We start from the raw sequence: 18,188 nt of genomic DNA, 5'->3' as shown, positions 1-18,188 counted from the left end.
AAACCCACAACCTTGGTGTATTGGGACAATGTTCTCACCAACTGAGCTACTTGTCTAGGGCCTGTCCTTGGAACTTTTAATTCCAATTTTCACATATTCATTGCGAGTATACAGACATGCAATTGAGTTTTGTGTGTTGGTCTGGTATCCTACAACCTTGCTGAACTTGCTCACTTATTAATTGAGAGGCGTTTGTTGTAGAGTTCTTGGGATTTTGTACATTGTATCATCATGTCATCTGCAAATTAGGCTAATTTTTATTTCTTCCTTTCTAACCTGTACTGCTTTTATTTCCGTTTTCTGCCTTATTGTACTGGCTAGAACTTCCAGTACTATGTTGGAAAAAAATGGTGACAGTGGACATCTTTCCATTCTTTTTTTTTTTTTTTAATTTTTAAAATTGACTTCAGAGAGGAAGAGAGAGATAGAAACATCAATGATGCGAGAGAATCATTGATTGGCTGCCTTCTGCCGGCCCCCTACTGGAGACTGAGCCTGCAACCCGGGCACATGCCCTTGACCAGAATCGAACCTGGGACCCCTCAGTCCGCAGGCCGACACTCTATCCACTGAGCCAAACCGGCCAGGGCAACAGGTGTTCATTCTTAAGGGGAAAGCATTTCGTCTTTAACCATTAAGTACAATGTTTATTGAAGGTTTGTACACGTTCTCCACTAAGCTGAGGTGGTCTCCCTTTGTCCCAGTTTGCTAAGAGTTTTTTATTATAAGTCGGGGTTGAATTTTGTTAAGTGCTTTTTCTGCATCTGTTGCTATGATTGTGCAGCTTCTCTTCTTCAGCCATTGCACTTGTTTCCTGTGGCTGCTGTAACAAGTCCACGGCACACTTAGGGGCTTAAAGCAACACAAATGTATTCTCTCACATTTAATTAGAAAGCCTACATGGATCTCCCGAAGCTAAAGTCCAGGTATTGGTGGGGCTACATTCCTCGTTGGAGGCTGAACGGATGAATGTTTCCCTCGCCCTTCCCAACTTCTAGAGATTTCCCACATTCCTTGGCTCCTGCTCCCCTTTCTCATCTACAAAGCCAGCAACCCAGGCAAAATCCTCACCTCATCAGATCATTCCTGACTTCTTCCACTGTCTCCTCTCTCTGACTCGCTCTTCCACTTTGAAGGACCCCTGTGATTACAATGGGAAAACTTCCCTATTTTAAAGTCAGCTGATCAGCCACTGTAATTCCATCTGCCACCTCAAATTCCCTTTGCCGGGTAGCCTCACTTATTCACAGATTCTAGGGACCAGGAGAGGGACATCTTTAGGGAACCATTATTCTGCCCACCACCGCCTGTGAAATATGATGGGTAACATTTATTTTTGAATGCTGAACCTACCTTGCTTCCCTGGAATAAGCAACACATGGACATGGTGCATAATTCTTTTTATATATTGCTGAATTCTGTTTCCTAATACTTTGTTAAGGATTTTCCTGACCCTATTCATGAAGGATATGGTCTGTAGTTTTCTTTCTTTGGGCCATCCTTGTCTGGTTTTGGTATCCTGGTAATTAATGCTGGTTTCATCGAATGAATTTGGGAACGGAAGTGTTCCCTCCTTCAATTTTCTGGAAGAGGTTATGTAAAAGTGGTGTTGATTCTTCTTTGAACCTTTGGTAGAAAAATTATCTGGACCTGGAGATTTAAAGACATTTTTTAAATTGATTTTGAGAGAGAGAGAGACGGGAAATGAGGGAAAGAGAGAGAGAGAAACATCGATTTGTTGTTCCACTTATTTATGCATTCACCGGTTGCTTCTTGTATGTGCCCTGACCGGGGATTGAACCTGCAACCTTGGCACATTGGAAGGAAGCTCTAACCAACTGAGCAATCTGGCCAGGGCTGGAAATTTCTTTTTTTGAGTGTTTTAAAATTGCACACTCACCGAAACCGGTTTGGCTCAGTGGATAGAGCGTCAGTCTGCGGACTGAGGGGTCCCAGGTTCGATTCTGGTCAAGGGCATGTACATTGGTTGCGGGCACATCCCCGGTGGGGGGTGTGCAGGAGGCAGCTGGTCGATGTATCTCTCTCATCGATGTTTCTAGCTCTCTATCCCTCTCCCTTCCTCTATGTGGAAAATCAATAAAATATATTAAAAACATAAAAATAAAATTGCGCACTCAATGTCCTTCATAGTTATAGGGTGAGGCCGCTTGGACTTTATACACATAGCAAAGAATAGCCTTTGGAATCCACTGGAGAGCTCTGTGACTCTGGCAATCTATTCATCTTGAATTATCTAATAAAGTTGATAACAAGACTGCCATAAAGGGGTGCCATAAATGGTTAATAAAGTCGTAGCAGTTAGTTTTAATTTTATTTATCAAGGGCAATGGGGAGTCATTAAAGGATTTAGAGCTGGGAAGGGAGGTGATCATAGTTTCATTTTAGAAAGATCCCTCTGAGGCCAGGGTGGAAAATGGACAGTATTGGGGGTTAGTATGGAGGCCTGAGGCCCAAGGAGATAGCAGGGGTCCTAGGTTTTGGAAGATAGTTGAAGGGAAAGTGTGCAAGGACATGGAGGAGTAAACTGAAGCTAGACTTTAGGGAGCAGGGCGATGACAAATTGGTGGCTGGACCCGCGGTGGGGGTTCGCGGGGGGGGGGGGATTCCAAAAGGAGGCTTGGGCTGGACAAAAAGAGAATAATAATAATTCACATTTATCCCGCTCTGTCAAGCCCTGATCCTTAAACCTGAAGTGGAATTATGGAATTATTATTATCCCCACGGGGACGCAGAGAGCTGGAGCCACGTGGCCAAAATCACATAAGTGCGCATGATAGCAGGATTTGAGTCACGTCCAGTCTGATTCCACACCACCCTGGCTGGACACCCCCGCCCCCGCCCCCAATTTCCTCTCCCCTCTTCCAGACTGGGGTCCGGGTAAACTCAATGGGGAATCCCCAACCCCGGGCTTCTAGCTCTGCCAAGGGCTGGGAAGATTCGGGCCGAGATCTGGCGCTGGGAGGTGGCACTGCGCTATGGAGCAAAGGGACCTGGGACAAAGGACAGGACCGCAGCCACTAGACGCACCCCCCGCCCGCCCGCCCGGCTCCGCCCACGGGCCCGCCTGCGCGGAGGGTGGGGCCACCCCATACCAAACCCTACAACTGGTTGGATAAGTGAGGCTGAGGGTTCCTGGTCATTGGCCGAGAGCGACAGCTGCCCATTGGCTCAATCGGAGTTGGGCGGAAGCAGCGGCTTGACACTGATTGGCTAGAGTAAGTCAAACAGCTACTGCTTATTGGTTGGAGATGAAATAAACCTCCGACAACGGATTGGCGTACGCCACTGCGGTCCAATAGGGTAATCAATCAGCCGAGGGCCCGCCCGAAAAATGGAAATTAACCCTTTAGACTCCAGAGATGGCCGCCCGCGAACTTGAGCCGCGGCGCAGGGCTGCTCCCGCACTCGGGCCGCAGCCTCAGGGCTTCAGTTTCTCTCCAGGTCCCAGCGGCCGAGGCCTCGGTGTCCCTCCGAGCTGGCCGCGGGCCTCTGTTTCCCCTCCGTCCTGAACTCCCCGCGCCCCCAGTCCCAGGCCTCAATCCCAAGGAGGAGGCCTCGGATGGAGCACTAATCCCCTGAAAGCAGAAGTCTTGCGCCTCAGTTTCCTCATTGGTACCGATGAACCCTCAGTTACCACCCCCTCCCCTGGAGAGTGGTCTCAGGCCTCAGTTTCCCCAGTGGTCCCCCGGAGGGTTGAGCCCCCGACTCCCAGTCTTAGATGCGCGGGCCCGGGCCTCAGTTTACCAGCTCGCACCGGCGGGCCGAGCCCCCCACCCGCCCACCGGCGGCGGCCAATGGCTGAGGCGCCCCCCGAATTGGGGCGGAGCCGCATCACGTGTCGGGAAGAAAGAACTAGCGGGGCGCGGGGTTGGAGCAGCCATGGCAGGTACGGCGGGCCTGTGGGGGAGCCGGCGAGGCGCCGGGCGGGGTGGCTGGACCCGAATAGGGGCGCGCGACCCCGCTGCAGCCTGTCGCTGCCCGCAGCTCCGGAGCCGCTGTCCCCGGCGGGCGGCGCGGGCGAGGAGGCGCCGGATGAGGACGAGGAGGAGGCGGAGGCCGAAGACCCCGAGCGGCCGGCGGGAGCGAGCGGAACGCGCAGCGGTGGCGGAGGCGGCGGCGGCGGCGGCGGCGGCGGGGCGGGAGCAGGGGGCGGTGGCGGGCCGGGGGGCGCGCTCCCCAGGCGCGCGGTCACCCTGCGGGTGCTCCTCAAAGACGCGCAGCTGGAGCCGGGCGCCGGGGTGCTGTCTATCTACTACTTGGTGAGCACTCCCCATCCCATCCCAGCGGGGGCAAGAAGGGAAACTGAGGCCCAGGGCTCCCTTGCAGCAGGCGGAGCCTGGGAACGGGGAGGGGAAACTGAGGCACGGACCATCCAGACCCAGCACGAGCCCAGAAGGTCATCGTTCACCAAACACCCCATTCTACAAAGGAGAAATTGAGGCTCAGAGAGGATACCACTGCTTTCTTGGCTGTGTGGCCTCGCTCAACCTCTCAGAATCCTACTATTCTAGTTTCCTTCTTTGTAAAATGGGACTCCCCTTCCCCTCCCCCCCATGGGGTTGTATGAGAATTAAACGAATAAAGCGCTCAGCAAGGTGTCTGCTACACAGTAAGTGCTTTGTGTTTGCTCTTATTACTATCGTTTGGTTTGTGAATGGTGCAATTTGTGAATTGAGCACCTGCTGTGTACCAGCATGTTAGGTATTAGGGACACAGCAGTGGAACCAGACAGACCCTGTCCCTGCCCTTTGGGGGTTCACAGTGAGGGGGAGGGGGGTAGACACATACTTGGGTGGTTTTGATCCAAGCTGATCAGGGCTGCGGCAGTGGGCATGTAAGTACAGGGAGGCCCCTAAGGTAGAAAGCTTCCTGGAAGGGGTGCTGAAGTGGGAAGTGGGTGCTGAGCCCTGGGAGCAGCCTTGGGTCAGGGAGGACTTCCTGGAGGAGGACTTGGTGGGTACCAGGTCCTGGGCCCAGCCAGCCCACTGTCACTGCAGGGGAAGAAGTTCATGGGGGACCTGCAGCCAGACGGGAGGATCGTGTGGCAGGAAACAGGGCAGGTGTTCAACTCACCCAGTGCCTGGGCCACCCACTGCAAGAAGCTGGTGAACCCGGCCAAGAAGTCGGGTTGTGGCTGGGCCTCCGTCAAGTACAAGGGCCAGAAACTGGACAAGTACAAGGCCGCCTGGCTCAGGCGACACCAGCTCCACGTGCCTGCAGCTGTCGCCGATGAGGTGCGTCCTTAGGCCTCCTGGATTAAGCCTTAGACTTCATCGTATGTAAAATGGAAATGGTAATAGCAGTACCATGTGTATTAGACAAATTTAGGTGCTTAAAATATCTGGCTGGCAAGTCTGAAATCTGTAGGGCCACTGGCAGGCTGGAAACTCAGTCAGGAGTTGGTGCTGCAGTCTTGAGGCACAATTCCTTCTTTTCTGGGAGCCCTCAGTTTTTGGAGGAGACTGACTTGGATGCTGGTCCAGGCGGGCAATGATGGGGCGGACCAGCCCAGCCATTGAGATGGAGAAGTGGTCAGGTTCTGACTAATATTGAAAGTGGATCTGATGGGATTTGCTGATGGATTAAATGTTGGTGTTAAGAGTTTTGTTCTGAGCAAGTGGGTAGATGGGGTTGCTGTCATTGCAGATGTGGGGATTTGGGAGGAGTAGGTTTGGGGGGATGGTCGGGTGCATCATGGCTGTATTGAGTGTGAGCATCCCCTGCATGGTGATGTTGACGGACAGCGGACTCTGAGTCTGGAGCGCAAGAGAACTGCAGGATGTAGACAGGTCTGTGGGTATCACTGGGGCATGGGCAGGATTGGAGTCCTGAGAGCAGACCAGGCTTTCCTGAGGGAAGAAGCCCCAGGATCCAGCCCTGGGCAACAAGGGAGAGATGGGGCGGCTGAGGGGACCCTGGAGGGGGACAGGGAAGCTGGGCGAGTTCAGGATCCCTGAGAAGTTCCCAGGAGGAGCGGGTACTAGCTGGGTCCAATGCTGCTGGGAGGGGGAGGAGGGCAGAGAATGAAATGTGACTGTTGGGTTTGGACACAGAGAAGTCACCTTGGCAAGGGACGTTTAGGAGAGAGCAAGAAGAGAGGTTATTGAGAGAACATAATCCATGCAAAGTGCATGCTTGCTCAATGGAGCAACTGAGCTTATGCTAAATTCTTTGCACACATTAACTTGTTTCACCCTGATGCCAGCCCTATTGGGCTAGAGGTCATTGTGCGGTTCTACAGGTGACCACAGAGCTCAGATAGGTTAGGGCGCTTGCCTAAAGTCACACAGCTTGTTCAGGATTCGAACCTGAGAGCCACAGGAAGGCGCTCAGGTCTGAGCAGCGTCAGAGCCTTAGGCCGCCTCTGCTCACTCACTCCCTCTAGTGGACATATGAGGCAACGGCAAGGACCTAAGGGTCAGGCAGGCCAGCAGTCTGGGTGGAACTTGGGGAGGGTGGAGTGCACCCAGCTGAGGGTCCCGCTGCTGTCACCCCCACCCCGCCAGAGCCCAGCCAGTGAAGGGGAGGAGGAGGAGCTGCTGATGGAGGAAGAGGAGGAGGAGGTTCTGGCAGGGGTCTCAGCAGAGGACAAAAGTCGAAGACCACCTGCAAAGGGCCCCTCAGAGCCTGCCCATCCTGGTGAGAGGCGTGAGGGAGGGGTGGAGACAGGGTGGGCGACATGCAGAGCTCAGGTGCAGGAGGAGGCTGTGGACAGGTATGGCCTTTCTTTTCCTCAGTGCCTCCAAGATGCCTGGCTGACTTCCTAGCCCACTAATTTCACTCTCACTGCCTGACTTCTGAAGCTCTAGTGTTGGGTTTCTTGCTCCCACTGACCAATTTTTTTTTTTCTATTGACCAATTTTTTAATGTGCTGCCTGATTTCCTTGTTCCCCAATAGGATTTCTTTGCCCTGTTGTCTGATTTCTAAACTTGCTGCCTAATTCCACATTCTCCCCAACCTGGTCTTCTGAGGTCCTGGCCTGATTTGAGCCCCTCATCTGGTTTTAAATCTCTATCAACCTGCTGCCTAATTTCCCAGTCCCGTGGCCTTATTTTTAGGGCTGCTTCTAGGGTTTTTTTTCTCTCTTGGGTTGCCCTGTCTTTGATTTCCAGTTCCAGGCTGGGGAGGGACTGACGCTGCCTTTTTTCCTTACCCCAACCCCGCAGAGGCCACGCCCCTGGGGAAGCGAGTGGAAAACAAGATCCGGGTGCCAGTGCGATACTGCATGTTGGGCAGTCGCGACTCTGCCAGGTCAGATATGCCCATGTCCCTCACACGAACCCCAGTTTACACAAGCTCTTGCTGGGGTCGGGGGGAGGAGTAGGGTGGGGACAAGGCCTCAGATCCTCAGATCTGGCTGCGGCGAGGGCTGAGGAGCCAGCCTAGGGGTTCCTGAAGCTGTGGGACCCTCGGGCTTCTGCAGGAACCCCCATACCCTGGTGGAAGTAACATCCTTCGCAGCCATCAACAAGTTCCAGCCGTTCAATGTGGCCATCTCCAGCAACGTGCTGTTCCTGCTGGTGTGTGCCTTGTGGGTCAGGGGCTCCCAGGTCTGGGCAGAGGGCTGGGGTGCTCTGGAGGCAGATGGGGTCCCTGGAATGTCAGCTCTATGTGGGTGGGCACCTTGTCTGCTTGCTCACAGGTGGGTGAAGGAGGAGGTGAGAGAGCTGGCCCCTGCCCATTACAAGAGCCCTGGACTCCCAGGATGGATTGGAGCCGGGTGTAGCCTGAGTGTGTGTTTTCATGTACCTCTTCCCAGGACTTCCACAGCCACTTAACTCGCAGCGAGGTCGTGGGGTACCTGGGGGGCCGCTGGGACATCAACAGCCAGAGTGGGTAATTGGGGCCTAGTGGGCAGGGGGAGTTTGGGGGCTGGGTCGATATCCACACCTTTTCTCCTCACTCTGTGCAGTGCTCACGGTGCTGAGAGCCTTTCCCTGTCGCAGCCGGTTGGGGGACGTGGATACCGGGGCCACTATGGAAGAGGAGGTGCGCGGACACACTGGATGGGGCATTCTGGGGTGGGATGGGTGGACACAGCTGTTTTGGCAGCTGGCAAAGTCAATGCTCAAAAAATGTGCAAATGAGCATGTGTGAGCCCCTCCCCCACCTTACACCTAGTAAGGGCTGGATACATTTTAATGGCCATTTAAAAAAAAAATCCTCACTCGATATTTTTTTCATTGATTTCTAGAGAGAGTGGAAGAGAGGGAGGGGGAGAGAGAGAAACATCGATGTGAGAGACACACACCGATTGGTTGCCTTCCAACTGAGGTATGTGTACCCTTAACCTGTGTGCCCTTGATCGGGAATGAACCTGAGACCCTTTGGTCCATGGATGGACACTCTAAACACTGAACCAAACCAGCCAGGGCTTAACTGCCGTTTTATTTATAAATATATTTTTATTTATTTCAGAGAGGAAGAGCTAGAGAGATAGAAACATCAGTGATGAGAGCGAATAGAATCATTGATCAGCTGTCTCCTGCACACCCCAAACTGGGGATCGAGCCCACAACCCAGGCATGTGCCCTGATCGGGAATTGAACTGTGACCTCCTGGTTCAAAGGTTGATGCTCAACCACTGAACCCCATCAGCTGGGCTTTTTTAAAAAAATTATTTTTTATAATATATATTTTTGATTTCAGAGAGGAAAGGAGATAGAAAACATCAATGATGAGAGAGAATCATTGATTGGCTGCCTCCTGCAAACCTCCACTGGGAATCAAGCCAGCAACCAGGTCAGGACACATGGAACGTGACCTCCTGGTTCATAGGTCGATGCTCAGCCACTGAACCACCCCCATCAGGCTGCCGTTCTTGATGTTTTCTTAATGGTTCTTAGTATGCACCTGGCACCATGCTCAGCGCTCTACAGCCACCTCAGGGATAAGTGAGTGGGTGGTGATTCAGCGAGAACCGTTCTCTTTCCGCCCCTGCTTACCTCCACTTGAAGGCATTCAGGAATGCCTGTGCCTGCTCAGATGCATGCATATCCACCTCTTTTAACTGTTTATTGAACATCTACTGTGTGGCAGGCATTGTTGCAGGAGTTGGGACACAGCAGGGAAAATCACTTTTTGCCTTTGTTTCATGACAGGTGCATCTTTTTTATGTACTTGTTGACCATCCCCCAACCGGACTTGTTAGGGTGGGCGCGGGGGCAGTCCTGGTACACAGCCGATACTCATTATGTGGAGCTGGATGGGAGTCAGGAGCACACCAAGGCTGGGAGGATCCCAGCTCCCCGCCCTCTCCAGCCCTGCCTCTGTTCCCAGATCTATCAGAGCCTGCTTCTGCGGGGCCTGTCCCTGGTGGGCTGGTACCACAGCCACCCACACAGCCCGGCGCTGCCGTCGCTGCAGGACATTGACACGCAGATGGACTACCAGCTGCGGCTGCAGGGCTCCAGCAATGGCTTCCAGCCCTGCCTCGCCCTGCTCTGCTGTAAGTGCCCCGCTGGGGTATGTGTGTGTGTGTGTGTGTGTGACTCCTGGACCATGAGCCCCCCAGGCCCAGCCCCTCTCTCTCACTCTCCTACCACAGCCCCTTACTACTCTGGCAACCAGGGTCCAGAGTCCAAGATCTCCCCGTTCTGGGTGATGCCACCCCCTGAGGTAGGTGGGGCTCCTGGGGGAGGCCAAGGGTCAGCATGCTGGATGTGTCATGGGGTGGGAGGCTTGGGGTGGCTGGTGGTGACTGGCCAGTGTCCCTGCCAGCAAAGGCCCAGTGACTACGGTATCCCCATGGACGTGGAGATGGCTTATGTCCAGGACAGCTTCCTGACTAATGACATCCTCCATGAGATGGTGAGCTCACTCCCAGGTGAGGTGGGTGCACCCCTCCTCATGGGGCGGGCTGGGTCTGAAAGTGCCTCCCAGCTGGACCTACAGGACAAGGTCCGACTCGGGAAGCCGTGGCTGCATGTGCCACACCAGGGCCCTGGTCAGGTTCCTCTTCTGCAGATAACCACCCGTGTCTCTTAGGACCCAGTCCCAGGTCCTTGCAGCACCCTTCCCTCACCCCCCAGGCCTCCTAGTTGCTCTGGACACACCAGGGAAGCTCCTATCTCGGGCCTCTGCACCTGCCACTGCCTCTCCAAGGGGAGACACGTGGAGGACTTCAGGTGTTAGCAGGATGGTTTATGCCTGTGGCTCAACAGGCATTTAAAAAACGGAGCTAGTTCATTACACCTGTGGTTTCACAGTATCTGTAGTGAGGCTAAAGCAGGGAGCTGTCAGGCCTGTGTGACAGCACGTTCAACGTGCCTCCCTCAGCGTCTCGGGCAGTTCCCTCTCCCCTCCACAAACCTCCTGCTGAGCTCCCTCCAGTCTACTGGGTGGGCGCCTCAGTGGACTTCTTGGTGAGCGGTGTTGTCTGCTTGCATTAGCCTGGAAGCCTTCACGATAGGTGACAGGTAGCGGCAGCACCGTCCTGCTCACTGCTGGATCCCAGTGCCTGGCGTGGGGAGGCAGGAGCGAGGGGTCCCAACCACCCCCTGTCCTGTAGATGCTGCTGGTGGAGTTCTACAAGGGCGCCCCGGACCTGGTGAGATTCCAGGAACCCTGGAACCAGGAGCACACCTACCTTGACAAGCTCAAGGTAAGACTTCTACCCCAAGTCCCATGTGAACCCCTCCTATAGGAAGACAGCTCTTGGGGAGCACCTAAGAATACACCCATGGGCAGCTTGAGAAAGGGATCCCCTAACTTGTATAGGGAATGAAGTATTTCAGCTGGAAATGCAGTGCCCCAGAGCCTTATCACGAGGGTGGGGGTGGGAATCGCCATCAAAGTGGAGATGAACTGTTAAGTCCTGTAGACTCCAAGGCCCTGGGACGGCCCCGCTGAAGCTGCGCTGGACCCTGCTTCCCTCCGCGGCCACTGCAGGGTTCTGATCTGGTTTAGTCTTAAGAGCTGCTGGTGTGAACGTGCACACTGGCCCCCCAGGCAGTGGGACATTTAAATTAGGCTTTTACTGGCCTCCGGTGTGTGTCTGACTTATTTCCTGTTTGAAAGTCATCCTTAGAAGATACTCTTAACTCTGCTTTGCATAGAGTTTCACACTTTTGCTTGTTTTGTTCAAACTTTTGTATTTTGTTAATCCTTACCTGAGGATACTTTTTCCACTGATTTTTAGGGGGGGGGGGGAGGGAGAGAAACACGGATGTGAGAGAGACACATCTGTTGGTTGCCTCCCACATGCACCCCAACCTGGGTCCAGGGATCAAACTTGCAACCCAGGTACCTGCCCTTGACCAGAAATTGAACCCAAGACGATGCTTTGGTTCATGGGCTGATATTCTAACCATTGAGCACACAGGCCAGGGCTATTCAAACTTTTAAAGAAAATAGTAACCAGGGCTTAAAGTTGTTTCTTGTCACCTCCCAGCCAGGCACTGGGCTGCTGGGGTGGAGTGGGGGGTGGGAGGGCGAGGGGGATTTGGGTGGCTCTCAGCACGTGGCGAGTGTGGGATCCAGGCTGGAGTGACAGCAGGATTTGTCAAGTGCAGATGATCCCCACACCCCAAACATTAGTCAGCTGGGTCTTGTTACTCAACATCCTTTTGTTATAAAGAAAGCTTTGCTTTAGGGATACCACCGTGAACCTTGGGCAGGCGAGCCCCTCTGCCATGTGGCAGCGCTTGGGCCTTGGGGGCGAGGCCAGGCCAGGACAGCTGGACGTAGTCCTGAGGCACCAGGCCTGATTGTTTCAGATCTCCCTGGCCAGCAGGATGCCCAAGGACCAGGGCCTGTGCCATGTGCTGGAGCAGGTGTACAGCGTCCTTAAGCAAGGGAACTGAGAGGATCGATCTCTGAGGACCTGGGAGGCCTCCTGGTCAGACTCGGCACCCCCCAACCCTGGGTGAGGGGGAGCAGGTCGAGAGGTTTCATTCACGACTGTATTGCTCTGATCCTGTGGGACTGAGGTGTTCGATGGCAGGGGCTCATATAATAAAGGAGAGAAGCAAACAGCCCAGGCCTGTGTCTCACCCTGAGGGGGGCCTCCTAGCACTTGCTGCTGGGCATGTAGGCCGCTGTCTGGGCAGTGGAGCATTCATGCAGCTGAGTGTGTGGACAGTGCTTTACCCAACCCCAGCCCTGTCCCTTCCTGGGCTTGCTATGGGGCCGGTGCCCACTCCAAGAGAGGGTAGGTGGGCAGCTGTGTAGGTCCTGACCAGAGACCCCTTGGGAGGGCTGTGGGTGTCCCGGTGAAAAGAAGGCCTGCCCCACACCACAACCAGGCAAGAGACTGTAGAAAGAGACGTTTAATACTTCTTTAAAAAAAAAGTCAGGATTACATTTCCATCTGCCTTAGACTGACCAAGGCTATGCTGCTTGTCTTGGTCCGGATGCCTGTGTCTCACCCACTCACGATGGTGGGGGGGCCTTGGGACGAGCAGAGCCTGGTGTCATGGGGGCTGTGCAGGGTCACTGGGGGAAGGGAATGTGAACCAGGCCCGAGGTCCCCCGAGGCCAATTTCAGATTAGGCAAGAGGCGAAGCAGATGCAGGGCTGGGGCCCTGCTGGTCTGGCAGCTGCCTACCTTGGTCTGGAGGAGACAGCTGGAGATACTGTCAAAGGGGGATGGCAGCCAGCTTGGGATGGGGGAGGCCGTGTGACCCTCCTGAGCAGCCAGGGGTCTGGCAACATTCACTCATCAAAGCCTTTGTGCTTGACCTTCAGCAGAGAGGAAGCTGGGGGCTCCCATGGTCCCATGTATGGTGTGTGTGTGTGTGTGTGTGTGTGTGTGTGTGTAGCTGGTGGTGGCAGCTTGTGCCAGAAATGGTCCATGTGCTTGGCTAGGGGGTGGGCATGGGTGTGTGGGGCTCAGCCCTGCAGCTGAGGACAGGGCTTGTCCTTAGGGGACCGGGCCCCTGGGTGAGGCCCTACTAGGGAGGTGGCATCTGTGGGCATGCAGGGGCCTGAGAAGGAGTGTCTTGGGGGAATTTAAAAGCAGGGTGGTGAGTCTGGACCAGGGGTCCTGCTTGGACCACCCCATCACACAGACTTCCAGTCTGCTCACAATAAGGGCAGGCCAGGCCCCAGTGTGGAGGGGACAGAGGGTATGTGTGTGTCTGAGTGAAGGGGACCCACCCAGAGTTACCAGTCCTGGAGGGGGCGGGAGGAAGTTAGTGTTTCTAAGAGCACCTTAGTGTTAGCCCCCCTCAGGGCGGGTGGGGAGGGGAGCCCCCACCACCTCTATGGGTGAGCACTAGTGTAAACAGGGCCCCTGGCCTCTCCGATTGGCCCTGCTGCCTCGAGTCCTGGTGCCCTGGGAATACCTCGGGAGGCCCTGGGAGGAGCACTACCCTTGCTGTGCTTCGGGCCGAGTGGAATACAGGCGATCTGGTCGGAGAGGTGAGCAGGCCCACGCTGTCACTGAGGCAGGGGCACCAGCACCTCCACGTAGCTGAGGGGGAAGAAGCCCGACTGGCCATGGAGCATGCCCTCGTACCAGTTCTCGTCGATCTGGTTGGTCAGCGTGATGATGTCGCCCTCATGGAAGCCCAGCTCCCCATCGTTCTCGGGCTCAAAGTCATAGAGTGCCTTGCAGCTTGGCTGGTCCAGGGGCGCTGGGGGTGGGCAGGGTATGAGTGTAAGGTCTGGGCGTCCAGCTCAAACCCCACCTGCTGCCTCACTGTGCCTCAGTTTCCCCTAAGGAGAGCTGCTCTTCCTCTGGCTCCCCAGGGTTGTTGGGAATAAGGAGCAGTGACACACACACAAAGGATGGAGGACCTGGGGGCGCACAGTGGCATTAGGATGCCCAGAGCCCACTGCCCTCAGGGTGCCCTGGAAGCTCACAGCGGCCCATTTCCCACAGGAAGGCTGAGGCCACAGAGGCAAGAACTCAGCTCCTTCCCTGCTTGAGGGTCTGAGGAAACCCCAACAGGTGTACACTTCTACCGATCAGGGGAGTCAGAAAGACCCTCCCAGGAGAGACTGGAAGGCACTGTTATAAACCGAGGCAGGGGGACACTCACGCATGCTCCTGCTGGGGGTCCGGATGGGCTTGTCGGAAGATCGGAAAGATGACGAAGCTGCTTGCAAACAAAACACACAGCTGGGCTGAGAGTGCTGAGGTGGGGCCTGGTCCCCTTATTGCAAAGGGCTTGGATGGGGCAGCAGGCTGGGGCTGCCCCACAGAGGCCTGTCTCTGAGGCCCTGGGAAAGCACGGCCCCTCCCACACCTTACCTGTGATCTTGGGGGCCGGGAAGCCCCCGTTGGACTGCTCAGGCTCTCCAAGGTCAAAGCTCTCCCGGGGCTTGGGCTTATATTCACGTTTGGGGCGCGAAGAGGCTTCCCGCATCCTGCAAGTGAAGGGGGAGGTGTGAGCAGTCACAGAGCCTGCGTCATGAGCCAGGGTGTCAAGGCCAGAGAATAACACCCCCCGCCCTCCAAGCTGATTTTGCTGCTGCCACATGGACAGTGGGACCCTGGGGAGGCTGTGAGATGGACACAACACACAGGGAATCCTGGGGGACCCCCTGGGCCAGATCCCCAGACTAGGGCATTTTTCAGGTTGCCAAGTGGCCCCACCAGGGAACCACTGCCAACCAAGGAGACTGGCGGTGGAGGAAGGGTTCCTGGGGTCTGCCCTGGGTAAGCTGCCTCCAGCCCCCTCAGGTTGTCTCCTGTCCCACCGCCACTCCAACCCTCTCCTTCGGGACAGGACAAGCCTGAGGAGGTCCTACTCCCTTGCGGGATCCCCACAGCCAGTAGGCCTTTCCTGGCCAGCACAGAAGGGAAGGGGCTCACCTTCGCTTAAGCTTGCTGGCCAGCTCGTCCAGGATCTGCACGGCCTGCCGGTGGTATTCCAGCTGGGCATCCACCAGGGCAGAGAGCTGGCTCACCTGCTCAATCTGCAAGCAACCAGCCAGAGCTGAAGAGGGGGCTGTCCTCTAACTCCCATCTGCAGGCCCCTTCCTGCAAGGAGCCTTCCCAGACTGCGCCAGGCACTGGGGCCCGGCTGACCTTTGAGCTGCAGCTGGAAAAGGGTGGAGGACCCAAAGACACCGAAAGCCTCAGGGTGCCAGTTGCTGCCCACCACTGCTCCTTGTTCCCCCTACATTTCCTTCCCCTCCTACACCGGGCTTCCCAAGCAAGGGTAGTCCCCGGCCCATGGACGTACATCAGTCTCCAGGAGGTTGTGCATGCTGGTCTCAGCCACCTCCTTGGACTCTTCGAATTTCTCCAGGGCCTGGCGCAGCTCCTCATCGGGGATCTTGCCCTGCCGCTTCTTCTTATAGTCAAAGTCCAGGCGGCGGCCCTCTAGCTTCTTCAAGTGGTGCTGGGGGCAGGGCGAGGGTCACATTGCAGGGCCCCCCAATGCCTTGCAGCCCTGCTCGCAGCAAGTATGCACAGAGGTGAGCTGAGCAGGGGCCCAGGATGGGAAGAAGCTCACTGAGTGAGGGAGCCATGTGGGATCCCTGAGGGCTATACGGGGGGTGGGCATGAGGGACAGGACGTCAAGGCATACCTGGATCTCCTTCAGGTCTTTGTCGCACAGGTTCTGGAGGGGGTCGATGAAGTTCTGCTTGACCTCTATGTCCAAGGAGTCCTTCACCTCTGCCAGGCACTTCATGGACTCCCCTGCATCCAGCAGGGCGTCGCCTGAGGGGGTAGCGGGTGGGGGAAGAAGCCATCACAGGATGCCCCCAACTTTTAAAAGACCCCACAGCCAAGGACTGATCAGAAATCAGAGCAACAGACCATCACATCTGTTCCTGAGCCAGTGGCCTGGGGCTGGTAATTACAAGTGCCAAGCAACCTGCCCCTCCACACACTCAGAAGGGACCAGATTTGCCCTGAATGCGCTCTGGTGTGAGCGGGAGGCCTTCCTTCAGCCTTAACACTGCAGGTGGTCCTGGGATCCTCCCTCCCCCCATGGGACTAGCCAGCACTAGAGAAGATTCTGGAGCTATGGGAGGGAAGTGCCCTCCTGCTCACCAGTGTGGGGAGGCTCTGGCCTTCCCTCCCTCAGCCTGGCCACCTGCCCATGCAACCTGCTGAGGCCGTCATGGTGGCCCTCACCGAAGTTGGACTCGCCACCCAGCTCCTTCCCGTGACGAATCATGCACTCGCCCAGCAGGCCCTCCGACTGCGGGTAGCCAGGATTCTTCACCTGCCCACGGATCTTGGATACCGTGTTGAGCATCGTCAGCTTGGCCCGTGAGGCTGGAAAAGAATGGGCCGGGTGGGCATGTGGGTGGTTTCTCCAGGAGCCACCAGGCCTGTGCTCAGCTAGCACTGCTGCTGCCCTGGGTGCTCCCACTCTTCCCCAGGGCCCACGTATTTCTAAAGTACTCCCTTGGCCCAAGGCACTTGGTTGCCATGCCGGTTGACAACCAGGCTATGAGGCCTCTGAGCAGACCTGCCCTACTTTGTCCTTGGCCACAAAGGATCATGGGCAGTGGGCAGGAGAGGTGATCGGCTCTTCAGGAGCCCCCAGGGCCTCATCCTGGAGCATGGCTCTGAGTGGACCCTCCCCTCAATGGCGTGGTGGAATAGCACGCCAGAGAAGTGATGGTGGGCAGGTACAGGCATCCCAGACATGGATATCCTCTGGAGGTGGGGGAGGAGCTATGCTCCTACCTCTGCCCACTTGGGTCTGTCCCTGGCATAGGCCTTGAATGGAGATGCCTGGGTTTGCTACCTGTTCCACGTCCAATGCCTCCTGCTATAGGAACTAGCATTTGGATATTCCTTGAGGGAAGGTCCCCATCCCAAGAAACCGCACGTCATGCTCCAAAGGCGGGCATGTGGGTGGTGCCTGACAAACTAGAATGAACACCCAATTCAAACTGACCCAATGAATCGGATGGGGTGGGGGAGGAGGTGCTCTTTTCTGCTGGGACTGTTAGCTGCAAAGGTGATTTAAGGTTGGGATTGACACAAAAATGAGAGTCCCCAGATGAAGCAGAAAGGAAATGCATGACCCCAAGGACATCCTTTAGATACCTGGACCAGCCATGCCTAAACCCACCTACCCCATGACATTTCAGTTTTGTGATCCCTTACGTTCCTTCTTCATGCTGTGGTAACCGGAAGAACTTGCAGCTAGCTGGTGCCCCTACCTGGGTTGGGCTGCAGGTATTCGATGGTTCTGGCCAGCACTTCGGCCACAGCCTTGCTGGTAACATCCACCTTCTGTAAAGAGGCAACATGTGTGGTTTCAAAACCAGTGGGGCACCCAAGGCCAAACCAGGGGCCCCTGGATAGCCCTTGCCCTGCTCCCCAGTCCCTGCCTGCCTCGGAGCCCACATAAGAACTACACGCTGCTGTGAGGGCGCCTGGCCTCCCTGTTGTCATGTCCCCGCTGATGCCTGCCCAGGGCTAAGGGACACCTGATGCCTCTAGTCCATCCTGATAAATCTTGGCCTACATGTCAGACCGGGACCTCGTGAGGGACTCGGTAAATGGTGCCAGACATTAGGCCGGGCACACCACTCTTCCCATTACCTTCTCCATCTCTTTGAAGTCATCGTCAAGCTTGGTCCCTTCAGCCCCTCCGACCTTCTCGCTGACCAGCTGGGGAACAGAAGAAGGTAAAAGAGTGAGTCTCAGAAGAGGAGGCCCCAGGATGCCTTCCAGCCATGGCACATCCACTGCCGGTGGGAGAGCACGGGGTCAGGATGTGCATGACAGCTTCCCAGAGATGCTGAGCACAGCAGCCAATGGCAAGACGGGTGACGGAGCACACGCTCCTTCAATGAAGGTGGGGGCTCCTCTCAGAAGGAACCTCAGGGATCACTGGGTATGGCAAATCCCCCAAAATGCATGCTCTGGGTGGGTGGGAGGGGAGCTCCTGAGAGGCGAGCAGGTCTATGGTGGAGAGGAGGCCCCATGGCTGAACGAACACGGGAAGTGTCATGTCTGACAGGAGCTGATAGGGAAGGAGAGACTTGCCCTGCTCGGGCCAAATGTTATGGTGCCTGGAAGTCATTTCTTATGCACATGTGTGGGCACGCACACACATCTGAACAGCACTCTGGCATGCTTAATCACACACAACCCCGAACAGCAGTGAGTGACATGTTTAATTTCTCATGCTTAATCACAGATACTTGCCCTGGCCTATGTTGTGCAGTGGTTAGAGCATTGCCCTGTGCGCCCAAGGGTCACACAGGTTCGATTCCTGGCCCTGGTTGGGGCACATGCAGG

At 55.7% G+C, this 18,188-nt stretch overlaps 2 protein-coding genes across 3 annotated transcripts in view; one reads left to right on the top strand and one right to left on the bottom strand.

Annotated features, from left to right (window-relative positions):
- Positions 1-3,382: 3,382 nt before the first annotated feature.
- MPND (MPN domain containing) lies at positions 3,383-11,985 on the top strand. The gene is made up of 13 exons (XM_028159450.2): positions 3,383-3,907; positions 3,989-4,280; positions 5,019-5,255; positions 6,528-6,660; positions 7,189-7,273; positions 7,446-7,542; positions 7,782-7,854; positions 7,935-8,011; positions 9,302-9,470; positions 9,570-9,640; positions 9,743-9,832; positions 10,533-10,625; positions 11,740-11,985. Exons 1-13 carry the CDS (start codon positions 3,816-3,818, stop codon positions 11,824-11,826), a joined length of 1,596 nt encoding a protein of 531 aa, XP_028015251.2. The 5' UTR covers positions 3,383-3,815; the 3' UTR covers positions 11,827-11,985.
- A 288-nt stretch (positions 11,986-12,273) lies between these two features.
- The window catches only part of SH3GL1 (SH3 domain containing GRB2 like 1, endophilin A2), a 52,626-nt gene continuing 46,711 nt past the window's right edge, over positions 12,274-18,188 (bottom strand). The window contains exons 2-10 of one of the 2 annotated variants that reach the window (XM_008150608.3): positions 17,487-17,555; positions 17,102-17,174; positions 16,059-16,202; positions 15,505-15,638; positions 15,157-15,315; positions 14,784-14,887; positions 14,220-14,335; positions 14,008-14,064; positions 12,274-13,599 (exon numbers count right to left, since the gene is read on the bottom strand). In XM_008150608.3, coding sequence (XP_008148830.2) covers positions 13,403-13,599; positions 14,008-14,064; positions 14,220-14,335; positions 14,784-14,887; positions 15,157-15,315; positions 15,505-15,638; positions 16,059-16,202; positions 17,102-17,174; positions 17,487-17,555 — 1,053 coding nt within the window. In that variant the 3' untranslated portion in view covers positions 12,274-13,402. Of the gene's footprint in view, positions 13,600-14,007; positions 14,065-14,219; positions 14,336-14,783; positions 14,888-15,156; positions 15,316-15,504; positions 15,639-16,058; positions 16,203-17,045; positions 17,175-17,486; positions 17,556-18,188 lie in introns of those variants that run through there. The other variant, XM_028159453.2, reaches the window with a different exon arrangement.

The sequence above is a fragment of the Eptesicus fuscus genome, chromosome 6 (assembly GCF_027574615.1).
Source record: "Eptesicus fuscus isolate TK198812 chromosome 6, DD_ASM_mEF_20220401, whole genome shotgun sequence".
Classification (NCBI taxonomy): domain Eukaryota; kingdom Metazoa; phylum Chordata; class Mammalia; order Chiroptera; family Vespertilionidae; genus Eptesicus; species Eptesicus fuscus.
This window is presented reverse-complemented; position numbering and strand designations above follow the sequence as displayed.